Genomic DNA, 19,227 nt, shown 5'->3' with positions numbered 1-19,227 from the left:
TGGGATGGGCTTAAACATGTAGACTTATTGAATTTTGATAGACCGGCTCATTAACTAGCTGAAATTGATTCGAAGAACCCAAGCCTATTTAATGTGTCAAACTTCAGCAACTCATAAATCAAACACTCAAGACCATCCACCCATCCTACCCTAAAATACTAGGTCGCTCATCGTAGCCATAATCAACAAAGTGAGACAATGGATGGCAATGGAGTGAGACCGGATTGGATTATAGGTGTTTTGTCTTTGCTTTGTCACCTTTTTGGGATGGGAAAAACTGTGTTATATATATTGAGACATTTTGTTATTTTTAATAAGGTGATTTTAACACTAATTGAATAGAGATAAAAGATAAAATGGAGAGACAACTATGAAATTGTTAAGAGAAAGTCGAGTATGTTGTCTCTCCATTTTATCTTTTATCAAAACCTGACATATAAATCAAAACCTCAACAAATCCCCTATGACAATTTATGCTCATTACAAATTGAGTTTTTTTAAAAAAAAAAAAAATAAATAAATCATAACAAGAAAATGTATTAAAAAAAAAAAGATGAATTATATAATATAAATAATTTTAATATATATACACACACACATTTACATTGAAGGCAAGGCAATCTAGTCAAAACCAATTCTCATCTTATGCTAACTTTGGGGTGAGAGAAACCCATGCAAGACGAAACCAGATAAGATTGGTCTAGCTAGCAGGACATTATTACCATCCTTAAATAAGAATCGGATTTAAAATTCACTTGCCTACAACAAAGTGAGACAAAAAATCTAACTCTGTATCTAAATTTTTAATTTAAAAAAAAAATGATCGTTACAAGTTTGCAATTCACAATTAATTTAATCATTTTAAGAGTTTTTATTTTTTTGGCACATGATTGTAAAATTACATTGCTTTTTCTATTCATCAACATTATCATTGAAAATATGACAGATGAAAACTTTCTTTATACTCTTCCAATTAAACCAAGTAGAAATAAATTTCCCTTCTTACAATGTCAAAAATGCCTACGCACATAAATATGGGGGTGTGTATGAATTGGATTGGGGTTGGAATATTTTTAACCCAATTTGACTTTCTTGAATGGCAAAATCTTCAATCTAATTAACCTAACTCTAAATGTAAAAACTAAACCAACCTACAGATTTTGTTAAGCATGGTTCTTTTAAAATAAAAATTTTCATTCAACTAGGTAAGCTCATTTATTAATGACTAAAAATTATACAAAAATCATTAAAATGTTATAGCCTTGTAGGGTTTAAACTATCCAATTAATGTATGGACATTTAGTCATTTACACCAATAGGAATATAAGACGGATAATTTTAGAATATTTCGAAATTACCATGAATGCATATTCTTCCCTCTCAAATAATAGTGGATTTCACTAATTAAATTTATATGAAAACTCACAATTCTTGTAAAAGTAGGACTTGAAATATTTTATAATTTTTCGTATAAAATACAAAACTTTCATCTGGATTTAATTAAATACTAGTTAGGGCGGCATGTGCAAGGCACATGCTCGTCGTGGAAAAAAAATACTGTAGTAATTATTGTCAATTATAGATTTTATTTGTATTATAAAACAAAGATATGAATTATTTGATTTTTAAAGTATATAGAAATTTACATTAATCAAAAGATACATTAATTTTAAGAATTTTGATAATTATGTCGTAAAAATTTAATCTCATTCGTTTAAGAATTTTGATCAACCACAAAGTTAGGGTAGCTATGAAAAATTGCTTGATTTTAAAGTTTAAGGAAGAATTGTAAACTACCCCAAACATAAAGGATGAAAAATGTTTTTTCCTAAGTTTTTGTTTTTGTTTTTGTTTGCAAAACTATGTGTTTTTACTTAAAATAGTCTGTAAAGAAAAAAATATACAAAAAGTCAACCCAAGAAAATTGTATGTGGAATAGTGAATTTTGCCTCAACAAAGTTGATTAAACCAACAAAAATTTTCTAAAAACACAACAGAATGACGCAATATTTTCATAATACCTTTATAATTTTGTTATATTTTATTTTAACTTGTAAAGAATTGACAGCTCAGCAGTTTTGAAAATATTGTGACAACATCAAGATGTCTTAACATTTTTGACACAAAAAAAATGTTATGTCCATGACATTTTCACAACAAATCATAAGTAGTAGGTTACTACAAGTTATTATTGGTGGGCAAAAAAGTAGTTTCATTGGTAAGTTTAAATTAAAACTAATAACAATTTACCATATTTGATTTGTTATGAAAGTGTTGTAAAAATTATTGTGGACAAATCAAAAATCACAACAAATCATAAGTAGTAGGTTACTACAAGTTATTATTGGTGGGCAAAAAAGTAGTTTCATTGGTAAGTTTAAATTAAAACTAATAATAATTTACCATATTTGATTTGTTATGAAAGTGTTGTAAAAATTATTGTGGACAAATCAAAAATAATATAGCAAATATACTACAACTTTATGCATTCACAAAAAAAAAAAAAAAAAAAAAAAAAAAAAAAAAAAGGCCAGCAAAATAGTGAAAGTTAAATAAACCAAAACTACTGTAGCGAAATTACTATAAATTTTCTCATTCACTCTTTTTATATAATATATATATAGAGAGAGAAATATACATTGCACTTACAATGTAAATTTATATTGTAAACACATAAAAATTGGTAAATGTTGTACACATTTACAAAATTTGTACAATTTTTTTTTTTTTGCAAATGTATATAATATTTGCTACTTTTTGTGTGTATACAATGTAAGCTTACATTACAAGTAGAAAGTAAACATATAAAGATCCTTTAAAAAAAAAAAAAAAAAAACACTCAAACTAAGTTGGTGAACTTGAAGGAAAAAAAAAAAAAAAAAAAAGGGCCAAGTCTCTAAACCAAAAATACTGTTCATAATACTATTCACAAGTCTATTCGCTCTTTTTATATATAGAAAAAAAGAGCACAAATCGATAATTGGAAAAAAAAAATAATAATAATAATAAAAGTGATGAACAGTACATATTGAACAAATCAAAAGTAATGTAACTTTTACATATTCACCCAACAAGTGTCACAATATTTTCACAAAATATTTATTTTCAGTTGTGGTTGGTCACAGTTTCATATTTTATTATTTTATTTTGACTTGTAAGAAATTAACACCTTAATAATTGTGAAAATATTGTGAAATTTGTTATATCAGTATAACAATATATATGCAGGTTCTTATAAATATTTAAAAGAAAAAAAAAAGTACAGACGGAAGACTAAAAACAAAAAAAAACTTGTAGCTACTGTAGCTACAGTTCCCCTTGAACAAACCAAAGTGTTACTATAGCAATTGTTCAAAACTTAGGGGAAAAAATGTGGCTCACTACACTAAAAGGGGCACTGCAAAGGCATTGCCTTTTTTTATATAGTTAGTAGAAAAAAGAGCACAAATTAATGACTAAAAAAAAAAAAAAAGAAGGTACATACTGAACAAACCAAAAACATAGTAGTTTTTACACATTCATCTAACAAGCGTCACAACATTTTTAAAAAACATTTATTTTTAGTTGTGATTAGTCACAGTTTTATATTTTATTATTTTATTTTGACTTATAAAAAATTGACACTTTAATAATTGTGAAATTTGTTGTCTTAATATAACAATATACATAAGAAAAAAAAATTGTACAAACGGAAGACTTTTAAAAAAAGCACTGTAGCTACTGTTCCCAAAAAAAAAAAAAAAAAAAAAAAAAAAAAAAAAAAAAGAAAGAAAGAAAGAAAGAGAAGAGAGACAAAGATAATAGAAGTATTTAATAAGTTGATGAGTTGAATGGAAGCCTCTAAGTTTTATGCAACTCCCCTCTCGCCCATGCTGAATTAACCCCCACTGGCAGTCGCTCTCTAGTTGTGTCCTCCCCCAAATTGATCACTAGACCGTCTAAAGCGATATGCTATTATTGCTAGCTAACGCATTCAATGATCAATTAATTTTCTATCTCAATTCAACGTGATATCATTGCATCCACACCACCTACTCTTTTTCTTGTGACCAAAGGCAACACCACTATAGAAAGTAGAAAATTGCTTATTGGAGAATTCCTTAAAAAAAAAAAATAAAATAAAATAAATAAAAAATCCCTGGAAGTGTAAGTCCTGAAGGAAAGAGACAAAAACAAAAAATGCACTCACAAAAAGGAAAAAAAAAAAAAAAAATCCAAAAATTTGAAAGTGTTTTGAGGCAAGAAAAGCCAACGTCTGTATTTCTGCCATGACGATCAGCAGTCTTGAAGGTTAAGCCCTCAATAGATAGTGTTGCCAAATGCCAAAAAACTTCCCTCATTTTCAAATGAAAATCTTAACAATATCACAGAGATTTAGTTTTAGTTTGGTATACCTATATCCTCTCTGGGAAAGTCAACAAACACTAGATATTGGTTTAAGAAACATTTTTGAGTACTTTTTATGAGAAAAGAAAAAGTATTTGATTTTTTTTTAGTCTTTTTTTATTTTTCATAAAAATTGTGTTAAGATATTAAAAAATACCATTGTACTGTACCATACAATGAAACTTTTTTTTGTTTTTTCCTCAACTTTTTGGGTCTAGTATTTTCGTGTAATCCATATATATACACCAAGGTATCAAAATGAACCAGATGTGTAAAACTGAAATAAATACTTAACACTTTTATGTTCTACCTCGCATAAAGTAGGAAAAATCACTAATTAACTAAATCCAAAGCCAATTATCACTTAACTAAATACAAACCCAATAGAGTTGCTGTCTAGTAGTTAGGCTTTTGGCCATGTGATAGATTCTGAAATCGAACCTTTGTGAGAGGCATATTCATACCAGTTCAGCTTAAAGACTAGCATCTTCTACCATCTTAAATTATTAAATACTCTTTATTGGGATTTGTGGTTAGGCTATTATTTTTTAATCATATTGAGGAGCCATTTTACATCCCTTCATAATTCTTCTTGTAGGTCCATTAAAGCCTTCTTTTTTTAGTAAGGATGACCACCAACACACACACACACACACACACAAAGGGGCCTTCTCTCTCTCTCTTTTTTTTTTTTTTTTTTTATTTATAAGCCATTTAAGTTTTTTTAGAGTCTGTTTGGATACCACTTATTTTGCTAAAACTGAAAATAATAAAAAAAATTACTGTTCACGCGCGGGTTACTGTTCATGAGCCTAAATGCACTGTTCTGTCCCATGAACAGTGCCAGAGGCTCTGAAAAAAAAAATAATAATAATAATAATTTCTATCCAAATGTATACTTAAGCTAACATCCTTACTACAACATAAATGACCTTACTTTCAACTTTGCAAAGTCTGTGAACCCACCCACTTAAATTCTTAAGTCATAGATTACTAAAAATGTTAATTATTATTGCACACATCAAGTTGTACACACTCCAACTAAAATCAAAATGCGATTTTAACTGTGACTCGTATAGACAACGTGTAACTATCACCGATATACTAAAAATTAGAGCACCCGCAGCAGATGTGCTAAATGTGCCAAATGCCAAATTTTTGGCACATTTAGCACACCAAACACAAAAATAGAGCTTTATCAGATGTTCCAAATGGTAAAAATTATACCACATATGAACAGTACCGTTTTATATTTGCCACTGTACGGACAAAAATGGTATACTGAATAATATTTTTTTATTCTCTTCTCTCTCTCCTCTCTCTTCAGTTTATTATTTTCTGTCCTCTCTCACCTCTGTTCTCTCTCACCGATTCTGTTCTCTCTCACGTCTGTCATCGCCGATTGTCATCGCCGATCGTCATCGCCGATCCTTCATCGCCGATCGTCATCGCCGATCGTCATCGCCGATCGTCATCGCCGATCTCTCACCGGTTGCATTTTGCATCGTCATCGCCGATCTCTCCGGGCATCGTCATCGTCATCATCGATCGGAATCGACGTGGGCATCAACGTTGAGGTGAGATCGGTGTGTTCGTCACGATCGTGGGCATCGACGTTGAGGTGAGGTGAGATCTTGATCGTGGGTCGCCGGTGCTAGTGGGTTTGAGTTGATCGGAGTGTTTTCTGGGTTTGGTTTGAGTTGATCGGGGTGTTTTCTGGATTTGAGTTGATCGGAGTGCTAGTGGTTTGAGTTGATCTGTTTTTTGTTTTGCAATGGATTGTGGCTGCGGCGGCGGCGGCGGCGACGACGACAATGGCAGTAGTGTTGTGGTTGTTATTTATTGTGTTAGATATATTATTTTAATGTGTAGAAAATATTATTTTAATATATAAAATTGAAGAATAAAACATCTGATAAATGCGATGTTGTAAAATGATGTGGTAAAATAATAAAGTAGGTATTTGGTGTGGCAAAATAGCATTTTTTTTACAACATTTGCTGTGGATGCTCTAAGGCTCCCTTCATAGTTCAAATTTTTACCTCTCAAACATGATCAATGAAAGTCTTAAACAAAAGCCCAATAAATTTGGGAACATATGGTGAAAGTGTAAGTTTTGTTTTACCCTCTCCCCCAAACAGAGCTGACACAGGCACGTTATGGTGCTAAGAAACGACGTGGTGAGCAGGATTAAGTAGAAGCACTTTGCAGAGTAGACTGTATATAGCACATTGCACAAGTCACAACCAGCACATGACGCAGCCGCTCCTTTTCTTGGACCCTTGTGCTGAAACTGACCCTTCATGCGTTTTGTCTATCTTTGCTCCTTCCCATTACTCCACTTCCACATTTATTTTTGCTCGTTACACTGGAATTTCAAAGAGACATTGAACTTTGGCAACTATGTGTCCCCATCTATCCTGGGTCCTCATGCCCATCACCCTCATTTGCCAAAGCAAAAGTGCTTTTTTTTTTCTCCTTTCTATTAAGCCTATACACTTTTTTATATTTTTTCAGTAAAGCCTAGACACAATCTTTCACAAGGGCCTAAGGTAGCATTTTATTATTGCTAATGAAAATAGTTTCGAATTTTGGAAATCAATTTCTCTAAAAAAGAAAATTTGTGAGGAGTACTTATTAATCATATTTCCCATCCCACGAAAATGAGATCTTTATGGATTGGATACAATTTTTAAATAAAATTTATATAAAAATGATATTACATCAATTACAACTTACCATGTCAACAATCTTATTATTATTAATAATATCTTTTTCATTATTTGGGTTCAGACCCAAACCATGAGTTCACTGTGTAGTTAGTATTGGGTTTGCTAAAACACCAAAGATGCTATTTTAGGCTTTTAGCACACCAAAGAGCAAAAAAGCCATTCCATGTGCTAAGTTTTGTTAGCATTTGCCAGTTGCCACTGTAGTAAAGCTACACTTCTTTAATATTATTATTATTTCTCTTTCTCTTCTCTCTCCTCTCACGTTAGTTCCAAACGTCTCTCTTTCCTCGCCACCTCATGGGACCATTATATCAAAGCGTTCGTTTTTGCGACAATGGTGTGGATTTCAATCAGTGATGATATTGATCATTGGATCTCTCTCCTTACCGCCCGGCGATGGTATGGATGGGTCCCAAATGGCTATGGTATGGATCTTGGTATGTGGATTTTGCAATCATTTTGTGATGTGGGTTTGGCGGTGGTGGGTGGTGATGCATAGGTGGTTTTGTTGGAGTGTGTTATATAGTAGTAAAAAAATTATTTTAGGGTTCGTTTAAAAATAACTAATTTAGTTGAAATTAAAAACATTTTTATGAAAATATTATATATAAAAATAAAAATTAGTTGAAATAGTAGAGTGGAACTCATGAATAATATCAAAAAGTGCAGTAAGACCCATGAATAGTACCAAAAAATGAAATAAGATCCATAAATAGTAGCAAAAATAAATTGAATAGTAACAAAAATAAGTTAGATAGTAAAATAAGTTGGTAAAGCTCTAATGGCAAATACACACTTTTAGGGTCTATTTGGGATCCGCTTATTTTGCTGAAACTAAAAACTTTTTACTAAAAGTATTGTAAATAAAGGTAAAAATTAGTTGAAATAGTATCGTGAGGTACATAAATAGTATCAAGAAGTGCAATAAGATCTATAAATAATAGCAAAAATAAGTTTTTTTTTTTTTTTTAGAATACTAAGTATTTTTTAACACACATACGGAGAGAGAGGAGAAAGGTTTTTAAAGAAACTTACAATGATATATAGAAAAATAAGTTACACAAATAATTCTTGCCAAACACACCATTCTAAAAAAAAATTTAAAGCACATCAAATCCTAATACTAATATTAATGCTCTATTACAGGTTATGGAAAATGTGCTTAATTGGTCCCCTGCTATGTCCATTGACATCATAAGGATCTCCAACGTTCATATAATAGTTGAGATTCTATCTGCAACCACATCAACTGACGTCTACACCTGGCTACCTATGCCCAATTGAGATTCAACTATACACCTACAAAATTTGGACCCACACACACACTCACACACACAATAAGGCCAGGCCCACCACCTCGTACATTTTATTGGGCAATCAATCCAACAACCAATTAAGAAACTGAAATAAAAATAATAATAATACTACAAAGAATTAACTCATATAAATCCATAAAACGGATTCTCAAAAGATCACAATTTTACATAGGTATCTGCCAAAAGCTGAGCAGAACTATTAAATCCTTTTGAAGTACACTCATATGATTCTGTCAAATGCAGTTTACAATTACTATATGATATAAAATAAAGTATTCTAATATAGACAAAAGAAAGAGGTGAGGGACGACTAGTCAAACCCACGAGTTGATTAGCTTTAGAAATTAACAAAAGTGAGCAACAAACACAAATGAGGAGGATACACCCTTCCTCCAATGGATCAAACAGCTTTGCAGTTTGCAAAAACAAAAATGGGGCAAACCCAAAAAGATAAAAAGGAACACCCCACATGATACACCAAACCAAAGTTGAGAAAACCAAAAAGCACCCATTTTTGATAGGATCAAAAGGCTAAAAATGAAAAGACATTCACATTAATTAGTAGCCTTTGAAGGGCTGATTTTTCAAGTGACCAAATATATAGGCATGGCCGAGGCAGAGAACCTTTGCTGCTGTACTTGTTGTTGCTCCATGTTCAGCTCTCTGAGACTCAAATACGGTATGTCCATCTCACCTTTCGTTGCCGGAGTCAAAGTTCCGGCAAGAGGACCAGAGGAGGGACGGCTCCGACTACTTGTGCGGTACGGCGTGGAGGACCCACTTGTGCTCTCGGTGATGTACACAGGCCCTGAAATAGAGGCTCTAAAAGCTCGAGCCCTGGCTTGATGAACATCTTCACGATCATGATCATGAACATGACCATGACCATGATGGCTATGGTGGTGGTGGTGGTTAATGTGGGTCCACTTCCATTTGAAGAAAAGGAAGGCACTTCTCCACCAGCGCTTCTTCTTAACCTTGTGGGTCTTCTTCAAGTCGTCTTTGGAAATGGGTTTTTGAAGCTTGAAGTGGATGGAGTCTATGGATCTTGTCGTTTCACGCTTGTGTTTCCTTGCTTCTTCTAAGACCTTGTGTTATTACGAGGAAATAGCAAGTGGGTCAGACTCTCCAGAAAACTTTATACACAAAGAGTTAGTATAGTATTCTTACATATAAGACTATGTCAAAGAAAAACAAAAACAAAAGATGGAGTTTTTAGAGAGACCTGAAAGTAGTCAATTTGAGGATCAAAACCATAGTCACTGAAGTGTTGGGGTTCTGGCATGGGAAAGATGGGGGATTTGTTTGACATACTTTGTTTGTTTGTTGTTTTTCTTTGAAAGTGCTCTTTCTTTGTCTTTGCTTTGTGTTGTGTCAATGCAGCGTGCACGTTGTGGCAGAGGTCGAGTTGGAAAGAGTGTGGAAATTGCAGAGAAAGGAGGGGAGAGGAAAGTAAAGGTGAGTGAGTGTGACCGTGTGAGAGAGGGGGAAGTGGAAAAGGTGATTTGGCTTCGGCTTTGGGGGCTCAAGAATGAAATGGCCGTTGGCATTGGCATGCCCTATTAAATGCAATTCCCATCTTTTTGACTTCCAATGCTACCCCCCTATTTATTATAGTATTACAGTATTAATTAATTATACACGCAATAAAGGCTTTAGAGTCTCCCATAAAAAAAAAAAAAAAAAAAATTTAAGGGTTCGTTTGGATAGAACTTATTTGATTGAAACTAAAAACTGAAAATACTGTAGTAAAATAATTTTTAAATGTGTGAATAATGCCGTGGGACCCATTTTTAATGAAAAAGTTGTTGAAAAGTGGAATTTGTGGGTCGTGCATTGTTCACTGTGGAAAAGTCAACATTTTCGGTTACTGTTCATGAAACAGTGCATGAACAGTAACCACATTCCCTGAAACGCGTGAAAACCCCAAAAAAAAAAAAAAGAAAAAAAAAAGGAAAACGCAAAACGTGCAAACTAGCAAACGCAACGCGTTATCCAAACATCACCTAAGTGTCCATTTGCTTGCAGCTGAAAGTGGAAAAATTATTATGTTTTGGAGAATTATAAATGTGTATTATTTTCTTTCACATGAATAGTGGACCCCACTAATTAAATTCATGGTGAAACTTACTATTCATATAAAAAGGGAAAGTACGCATTTATGATACTCCGGAAATAATAATTTTCCCAAAAAATGTAGCTTTAATTGTTGAGTTTTTTTTTTTTTTTTTTTAATTTTTTTTATTACTTTAATGGGTTATGGAAAAATTTAACTGATGTCTTAAATCTTAACAATGACTAACGAGGATTTGTTAGTGAACTATTTTTTTTTAAAAAAAAAAATTATGAAAAAAAAAAACCATTAATTGATTTTTTGATTTTTTTTTTTTTTTTATAAAAATAGTACCAAAAAATTCTAAAAATTGTTCACTAACAAATACACTAAAGTTTTAATTAATATTTTACAATTTTAGATTTATCATAAAGAGTAAATTTTATTACTATTTTCTTAGAAGTTGAAAATTCAATTTTAATAATCTCAAAAACCTTATAACTCAATAACATAATTGTTCTATTTTATTATAATGGATGTGAAAAGTGTTCAATGTTTTGCAACTTTTGGGAGTGATTTTAGCGAAACAATTTATTTTCGTAACTAATCTAGATGATAACTTGTGGAACTAATTAAAATTAAGGGTGTTGTACTGCTCATATGGAATTTATAATTCATTCAAAGATGTAATCGGGACGTTTTCAATAATGTGCTATTCAAGTTTGTTAGGGACTTAATTGAGTAATAATATCATAACAACTTTAACAACTTTGACTTCAAATGCATTAGAATTAGGTTATGTGATGGTAATATCTTTAACAACAATTATGTAGTTAAATTGACACATTTTGGTTACATCCAAGATTTGAATTCCTAACTCCTCATAAATAAATAATAAAAAAAGAATTATTCCCAACATGGATGTTTGGTGCATCTGCAATAGAACCTGCACATTTATGAGATTTGACACAGCAGAATGAAAGCAAATTAATATCTCACCAACCAAAAAAAGAAAAAAAAGTTTGAAGACCGAAGATGGTTACTTTTGACTGAGTTTCGTTTATTTTGTTAAAATTGAAATATTTTTTATTGAAATTATTGAAATTATTGTAAATAAATGTAAAATTTAGAATAAATGTAAAAGTTAGTTGAAATAGTATAGTGGAACTCATAAATAGTATCAAAAAATACAATGAAACTCATGAATAGTACTAAAATAAATTAGCAAAAATAATTTTTGTCAAAACATATACCGTGTAATTTGAAGTGTTGAAAACTTTAAATGGCCTTTAAAGAGAACATCTGAACAATTAGAAGTTTAAACCCTCAGCATATATACATGTGACTGCATAGTCCAACCCCACGGGCCCAATCAAAAGGGTATATAATTCAATACCAATAACATGTAAACCAATATTGTAGTTAATTATTTTGTGTCGGTCATTCTCAAACTGGATTTATGCTCAAACCTTGTCAGGTGTGGAATCTAACGAGAAACTGTTAGAAGAGCATAGAATAATGCGTATAGATGTTTAATTAAAATTTTCATCAATCTCAAAGTAATTTCTTAGTCAGTCTTTACCTTGTGGAACGGGAAGTCTAACTTCCACAGTTGCACCGCGTGGAGACTATATAATAGAAAATAAAATCATCATATACATACTCCAACACATGCTATGTAGAGATTTTTACACTACTTCCCTTTATTGGTGCTTGTTACCCAATTCTTGACCCGGCAAATCTAACAAATTCATGACATTTTCAATTTTTGAACAATTGGGAAGCAACATCATATTTAGCATGTGCAACCCATGATTAGGGGTGTGCATCAAACATTCAAACTCACTAACTTGACAAAATTGGTCTAATCCAACCCAACTAGACATCTTGAATTGGTTTTCATGAATTGAAAATTTATTTTGAGTTTCAAGTCAGATGCGTTTGAATTGATTTAATTAGGTGTTTTAACTTTTTTTTTTTTCTTTTTGAGAAAGAGGTGTTTTAATTGGGAAACAACCTCATATTTAACATGTGCAACCCATAATTAGGGGTGTGCATCAAACATTCAAATTCACTAACTTGACAAAATTAGTCTAATCCAAGCCAACTAGATATCGTGAGTTGGTTTTCATGAATTGAAAATTTATTTTGAGTTTCAAGTCAGATGCGTTTGAATTGATTTAATTAGGTGTTTTAACTTTTTTTTTTTTTTTTTTTTTAGAAAGAGGTGTTTTAATTGGGAAGCAATCTCGTATTTAGCATGTGCAACCCATAACTAGGGGTGTGCATCAAATATTTCAACTCACTAACTTGATAAAATTGGTCTAACCTAACTCAACTAGACATTTCGAGTTGGTTTTCATGAGTTGAAAATTTATTTTGCGTTTAAGGTCAGACGAGTTTGGATTGATTTAATTAGGTGTTTTAACCTTCTTCTTTTTTTTTTTTTTTTTTTTTTTTGAGAAAGAGGTGTTTAAACTTTTAAGAATTAGTTTTGACAAATTTGGAAATTTGACATATAATTATGTGAATTATAATAATTTATTAAAAATGTAATTAAGTAATTAATGAAAGTTTAAACTTTTTTTTTTTTTAGCAACACTACTTCAGCAATATTTTCACAACAAATCATAGGTAACAAGTTATTATTAATTCTATTTTTTTTTTTTAAGAAACGTTATTGATTCTAATCTAAATATACTACTGCAATTACATTTTTGCCACCAATAATAATTCACCACGACATTCCACTTAAGAATTATTGAGAAACTATTGTAAACAAAACATAACATTTTTTTTTAATTAATAACATATAAAACATGTAAGTGCTGTCAACCGAATTAATTCAACCCAATGTCATGTCAATTGCGTTGAGTTGGCTTCTACATTTTAGGTTGAGACTTGAGAATTTCTCAAACTAATCCATACAGACTCTTACCCACAATGTTTGCTTACTCTTTTTTTTTTTTTAGGTAAAAGATAGAAGTATTTATTGATATAACCAAACACAGTTACAAAGTATAAGCCCTGTTTAATCAATCTTAAAACAGGGGAATAAAGGAAAACTAATACAAGCTTAAAAACTCCAGTTTTTGTTGAATTTAATACAAGCTTACTCTTACGTGTATTCCCCCTGCCCTCTCTGGCAGGAAAGAGAGTTACTAACATGAAAATGAAATACAATAGAGGGTAATAATTATGCAAATCACAAGGGTCTCGATATGGTAATAAATTCATTGACAAGGTATGGTAATGATTTAAAGAATAAAACGAGTTCAAAACTTATCTCCTCCCTTAGGGCTAAAGAAAAACCATACTATGGGCTTTAATGGAGACGATTATGGAGCCAAAAGCCAGACAGTATTTATTGTCTCGATGGCTGAGCAATGGACATGAGCTTCACGTGAATGCCACATTTTTTTATGAATTTTTGATTATTTGGAAACCAAATTCATCACTGCTCACAGTCACGGATAGAACGATAAAATAATTTATTGAATATTGAATAGGAAGATGGACACGGGCTTCATCTGCAAAATTATTAGTTAGTATTATTATTATTATCATTGCTAACCTACTATGACTATAAGTTATACTGAATACATTATCTAAAAAATAAGTTACATATGAACACGGCGAAGAGAACATACCCTCTCACATGTTTCATGCATACGATTTGTGAGAATCGGAGACAGACACTCTTAATGGAGACCAAGTTCACATGTGTAGACTATTTCACATTTGTTGAAAAAACAAGCAAATAAATAATTGAAGTCTTATGAAGTAAATCAATAAGCCTTTTTGGATTAAGGTTTTATTATTGTTGAAAGTTCAAAAACGTGTACCAATACACTTTTGAACGTTTAGACCCAAAAAATTAACTTAACCAACATAAGCAATATGTCAAACAACAAGTGTGCGGAAACTTAACATATGCTATAATGTGAAATAGGTTAAATACTATCTAAGCCATAACAGAATAAAATCCACAGCAGATAATGTAAAGGCAAAGATAGAGAGGAAGGAAGATGCAAACACAAAGACAACACGCGATGTATTATCGAAGAGGAAACCGAAGTCCTCGGCGAAAAACCTCTCCGCCGTCCTCCAAGCGGTAATCAATCCACTAGAAAATACAGTTGGGATACAAGGACAGCAATAGACCCTCCAAGCCTAATCTACCCAGTGCACCTAAGCCCTCCAAGCTTCTTGCTCCAACGAGGTTGCGCCGAACCTTTTTCTTTTCTAGCTTCTCGGATTCCGCTACTAGACCGTAGCATCAACCAATGAAGATTGGCTCCTTCCTAACTGCTTCCCAGAACTCCAAACGACTGTCTCACAGAGATGATAATGGTGAGAACCAGGTTTGGTATAATGCCTCTCAAGGATTTGACAATGGAGAGGAAGAGAGTAAGGGAATTTGAAGAGACTCTAAGGTATAGATTGTGGGTGAAACAATCTGGTTTTTCTTTAAGGTTTCTCTCTCAAAATTCTCTCTGGAAGCTCTCTTTCAATCGTGGGTTAAAGGGGTATTTATACTGGAGTGGAGAGGAATGTGAAACGTCAGGTTTTGACAAAACAGGGGTGGCTCGCGGCTTGACCTCGCGGCTTGACCAAGTCGCGAGATCCAGTCGCGAGTTAACCGTATGGTCAGTTGTCCTGTTTTGTCCTGTAGTGCTCCAGCTAGCATGACTGTTCATCTTCCAGCATGCTTGGCACGTGTGCAGCTTCTGGCGGCTTGCAGCCGCGAGTCCACCCGCGAGTCCCAGCCGCGACACTCTGTTTTCTTGCACACTCTTGAGCAATCTTCACTCTATCTCACTCACTACCCTTACAACAAACCCACCTAAATACAGGGTTACTAAATGCTGAATTACAAGCAAATTTAGCACGGAATAAAGCCAATTAGATGGTTGAATAAATTCAACTTTACAATTGTTGTTAATATAATTTATTTGTCTATATAATAAAAGTAGCTAAAAATAATGGTGAATCTATATAATACAGTAATAATGATATTGTCCAATTATAATGTACTACTTTAATGAGTTGGGAAAAAAGAGGTTGTATCCATTGTTATTAAACCCAAAATGGCTAGGCCAATCGAACGAGTAACCATGTGAATTGATACTTATGCCAGTTCGGTTGTTTAATTGGACCATTTATGCAATTGAACCGATAAAACTTAGTAAGATCCAATAATAGGTTTTTGGCAACTCATGCAAACCAGACATGTTGTTTTCAAAACCCAATTTATTTTGTTAATTTGACCAAAATTACTTTTATAGGTCCATTGTAGAATCATTTCCTGAATTTGGAGTATAATGAAAATAATGGATTTCATATTGAGGTTGATGTTGAACTTTTTAATAAAGATTTATTTTCAAGTTTTAGCTCATATCGTAATCCATGACCATATAATTAGAATAATTAGTGCGTTATGCAATTTGCAAAGATTGTAATTTTGGAATTTGAGATATGATTTTATTTCTATAATTTTGAGACATATATTGTAATAGGGTTTCATTTAAAAAACACTTGGCTACAATTCTCTAAAGTCCTTTTACTTTATATTTTATATTGTTGTTGCCTGAGAAAACTTGAGTTTGAATTATATCAGGTGGTTAAAATTTTAATTTAACTGGAAATTTAGGGGTGCTTATTTATTCTATTTACATATTTTATGATTTCTCAAATTTATTTATATATTTATTTAATTTTGCAGTTTAAACTATAGTTCATTACAGCGTGGGCATCACTCTCACTCGGTGGCCTAATAGGTGATTGATCAATGGTGTAGGAAATTGGGCCTATTGCAGTCTTTTTTTGTCTGGGCCTTATAGCAATTACGTCCATTTCGATTGGGCCCAATGAACCCGTTATATCATGCCCAAGCTAACGTAGACCAACATTATACTGCAGAGGTAGCCTTAGCAATACTTTGTAAACCAAATTCGGTCGTTTTGTGGGAAAATATGTAAAAGATTCAACTATAAGTCTATGAGTATGACCCAACCAACCTTGAGCAAAAAATACATTTCAAAAAAAAAAAACATAGGACTTTTTTTTTGTGGTTAAACCTTCAAAGAAGGATTATATTATAGAGGAATTGGAAGACATAATCTCCATCACCAGTCTTAGTCAATAGAAATGCAGTCATTTCCTGTAATACGAAAGTCTATCTATATGGTACTTATTTCAGTTCGCCAATTAATATAATTCGTTGTCAATATGTAATAATGCACCCTATTTTCTACTTCGTCATGAAGGAAATTCTGAATCCAACCCCTTTCCCACTTTATTTCTTTATCATGTCACAACATATCTAGGTAACTCTATTATAAAATTATTCTTAACCTTATCTTTCGATTTTCTAATAAGTGAATTAGCTTTCATCACATCATTTTATGTATTTAAAATATACCGACGTCAAGTCAAATAATTCTAAAAACCAATTGATATCTTTTGACTTGATGATAAAAACCGATTATCGTGGACCAAAAATCATAAATTAAAATTCTATTTTATGTATAGAAATAATGACGTTGCAGCAAACATACCAAGATCCTAAAATCTCTAAAACAAGAAGATATCTCATATATTGAATATATACATTTACATTTCTTTGTGTGGACTCTACAGTTGTGAAACTTGCAAGCTATAGAAGTATATATATTGATATAAATGATGTATTATTGGATTAGGATCTTCTAGAGTTATATTAGAATAGATTTATAATTATTGCTCCAAATTCTACCTGGATTTTGTAAATTTTTACACAAAACTATTATTATATAATTAATTAATATCAATTTTTGAAAAATTTTCTTTTTTAGAAGAAAACAAAAAGGGAAGGACATTTTAGTAAATTCAAAGGGAAACCGCGTCAAGCGTGGCGTCCGAATGAGACTTTAGGACTGCAAATAGCTGAGCAGTCAAGAGTAGCGAACCTTTTAGAGACCATAGAGCTACATTTCCCATTTTGAAACTATAACCCCGAAACCCTCAAGAACTTTCCTTCTCCTTACCAATATATAAATCTCTCTATCTCTTTTCATTTCTAAATTCTCATAAACCTAAATCCTTCTCTCTCTCTCTCTCTCTCTCTCTCAGTGTCTCTTACACAAACAAAACACAACAATGGGTGAGCCAGATCCAGCAATTAATCATTATTCAGGCCAAAGCTACAACTACGGGAGTGGCAGTGGCTACGAGTTGAGTGGGAAAATAATGCTAAGTGCGATAGTGATACTGTTATTCGTGGTGGTTCTTATGGTCTGCCTCCACCTCTACGCGCGCTGGTACTTAATCCGGGCGCGTCGTCGCCAATCCCGTCGCGTACGCCGCAGGACACGGATTGTGTTCTACGTAGACCCTTCTAATCCAAACAGCGGCAACGCCGTGACCGTCTCCGCCGCCGGCACGCGTGGGCTTGACGCGTTTGTCCTCGCGTCGTTGCCTGTTTTTGTTTACTCTGAGAAGACCCACCCGGAATTGCCCGAGTGCGCGGTTTGTTTGTCCGAATTCGAAGAGAACGAAACGGGTCGGACTTTGCCCAAGTGTAAACACAGTTTCCACATTGGGTGTATTGACATGTGGTTTCACTCTCACTCCACCTGTCCGCTCTGTCGGTCAGCGGTTGAACCGGATCAGGAGAATACAGACGAGGTCGTTATTTCGATTAACGAACCGGATTCGGGTTCGAGTTCGGAGTTGTGCTCCGATTGTCAGCATGAGGATGGACATACGGGTTCGGGTTCGGGTTCGGGTCCGGGTCAGACATCGTCTTCAGGTGGGTCGAGACTAAAAGATTTCGCGGGTGTGAGTATTGAAATCCCGAGGAGGAACGAGAATTTCAGGGACGAGTTCTCTGACTCGCCGGCGAGTCAAGGCGGGTTTAGATCGCCGATGAGTCGCATGTTGTCGTTTACGAGGATTTTAAGCAGAGACAGGAGGTCAAACATGTCGTCTCCGACAGTGGGAAACGTAGAAGTGAGTTGTGGTGGTGGTACTACTGGGTCAGTGAACGAGTCGGACGTTGAGCGAGAGACTCGGCAAACTCAGAGGGACAACTCGGAGATGACTCGGTGAGTTATAATAGTTTAAAGAAAGTGACGCGGGCGGTGTTATGTGATCGAGGTTTGAGAAAAACGACAATGGGAGACTGTGTTGATGAGTCTATGGACATCGGTACGATAAATCGGATTGAATAGTGAATACGTGGCAAATTTCGGTTTGCACTAAAATTGTCGCAGCCTTGGGTTCAGTGAGAATGTTTGACCCGTGTATATAATTTTCATGTTTGATTGATTTTTTTTTTTTTTTCTCTCTTTTGGAAATAGAAAATGAGTTATTTTATTTTATTTAAATTTTTGGATCTTGTTGTTCTCAAGTATTTACTGCCGGTTACTTTCTTGTTTGTTTTGCCTTTGGTTAAAATTGTTTCATAGTGCCTCAATGTTTCGAATTTAAACACTCCAGAGTTTAATTAATTTTCTCCTAGTCACTAAAAAATGTATTAAAAAAAAAAAAAAAAACTGTTTCATGCTCCGGGCTTTACTATTATGAGTTTGATTTGGGGAAAAAAAATCAATTTATAAATAAAGTAAAAAATTCCTTAAATTGATTTGTATGCTATTGCTTTAATTTCATTTTCTTAATATTTGAGCATAATTTGATTTTGTATTTTAAAATAATCAAATTTATACATACAAATTTTTTTATTTCATACTTTGCTAGT

General features: G+C 33.0%; 2 protein-coding genes across 2 annotated transcripts; one reads left to right on the top strand and one right to left on the bottom strand.

Moving 5' to 3' along the window:
• Window positions 1-8,745: 8,745 nt before the first annotated feature.
• Window positions 8,746-9,983, bottom strand: LOC126689010 (uncharacterized). The gene is made up of 2 exons (XM_050383980.1): window positions 9,660-9,983; window positions 8,746-9,522 (listed from the first exon to the last, which is right to left on the bottom strand). Exons 1-2 carry the CDS (start codon window positions 9,744-9,746, stop codon window positions 9,019-9,021), a joined length of 591 nt encoding a protein of 196 aa, XP_050239937.1. The 5' UTR covers window positions 9,747-9,983; the 3' UTR covers window positions 8,746-9,018.
• A 7,481-nt stretch (window positions 9,984-17,464) lies between these two features.
• Window positions 17,465-18,858, top strand: LOC126689006 (RING-H2 finger protein ATL2). The gene has a single exon (XM_050383974.1). It carries the CDS (start codon window positions 17,628-17,630, stop codon window positions 18,576-18,578), a length of 951 nt encoding a protein of 316 aa, XP_050239931.1. The 5' UTR covers window positions 17,465-17,627; the 3' UTR covers window positions 18,579-18,858.
• Window positions 18,859-19,227: the final 369 nt, after the last annotated feature.

Source organism: Quercus robur, chromosome 6 (assembly GCF_932294415.1).
Source record: "Quercus robur chromosome 6, dhQueRobu3.1, whole genome shotgun sequence".
NCBI classification, from domain to species: Eukaryota; Viridiplantae; Streptophyta; class Magnoliopsida; order Fagales; family Fagaceae; genus Quercus; species Quercus robur.
The sequence above is the reverse complement of the archived record's forward strand: the minus strand, read 5'-3'. Positions and strand labels throughout refer to the sequence as shown.

What these genes read in the sequence shown, in the direction of transcription:
- LOC126689010 (XM_050383980.1), bottom strand. Translation starts at nt 9,746, where the DNA reads ATGTCAAACAAATCCCCCATCTTTCCCATGCCAGAACCCCAACACTTC. An exon ending in CTCAAATTGACTACTTTCAG is followed by an intron (nt 9,523 to 9,659) that starts GTCTCTCTAAAA and finishes TAATAACACAAG; the next exon opens with GTCTTAGAAGAAGCAAGGAA.
- LOC126689006 (XM_050383974.1), top strand. Translation starts at nt 17,628, where the DNA reads ATGGGTGAGCCAGATCCAGCAATTAATCATTATTCAGGCCAAAGCTAC.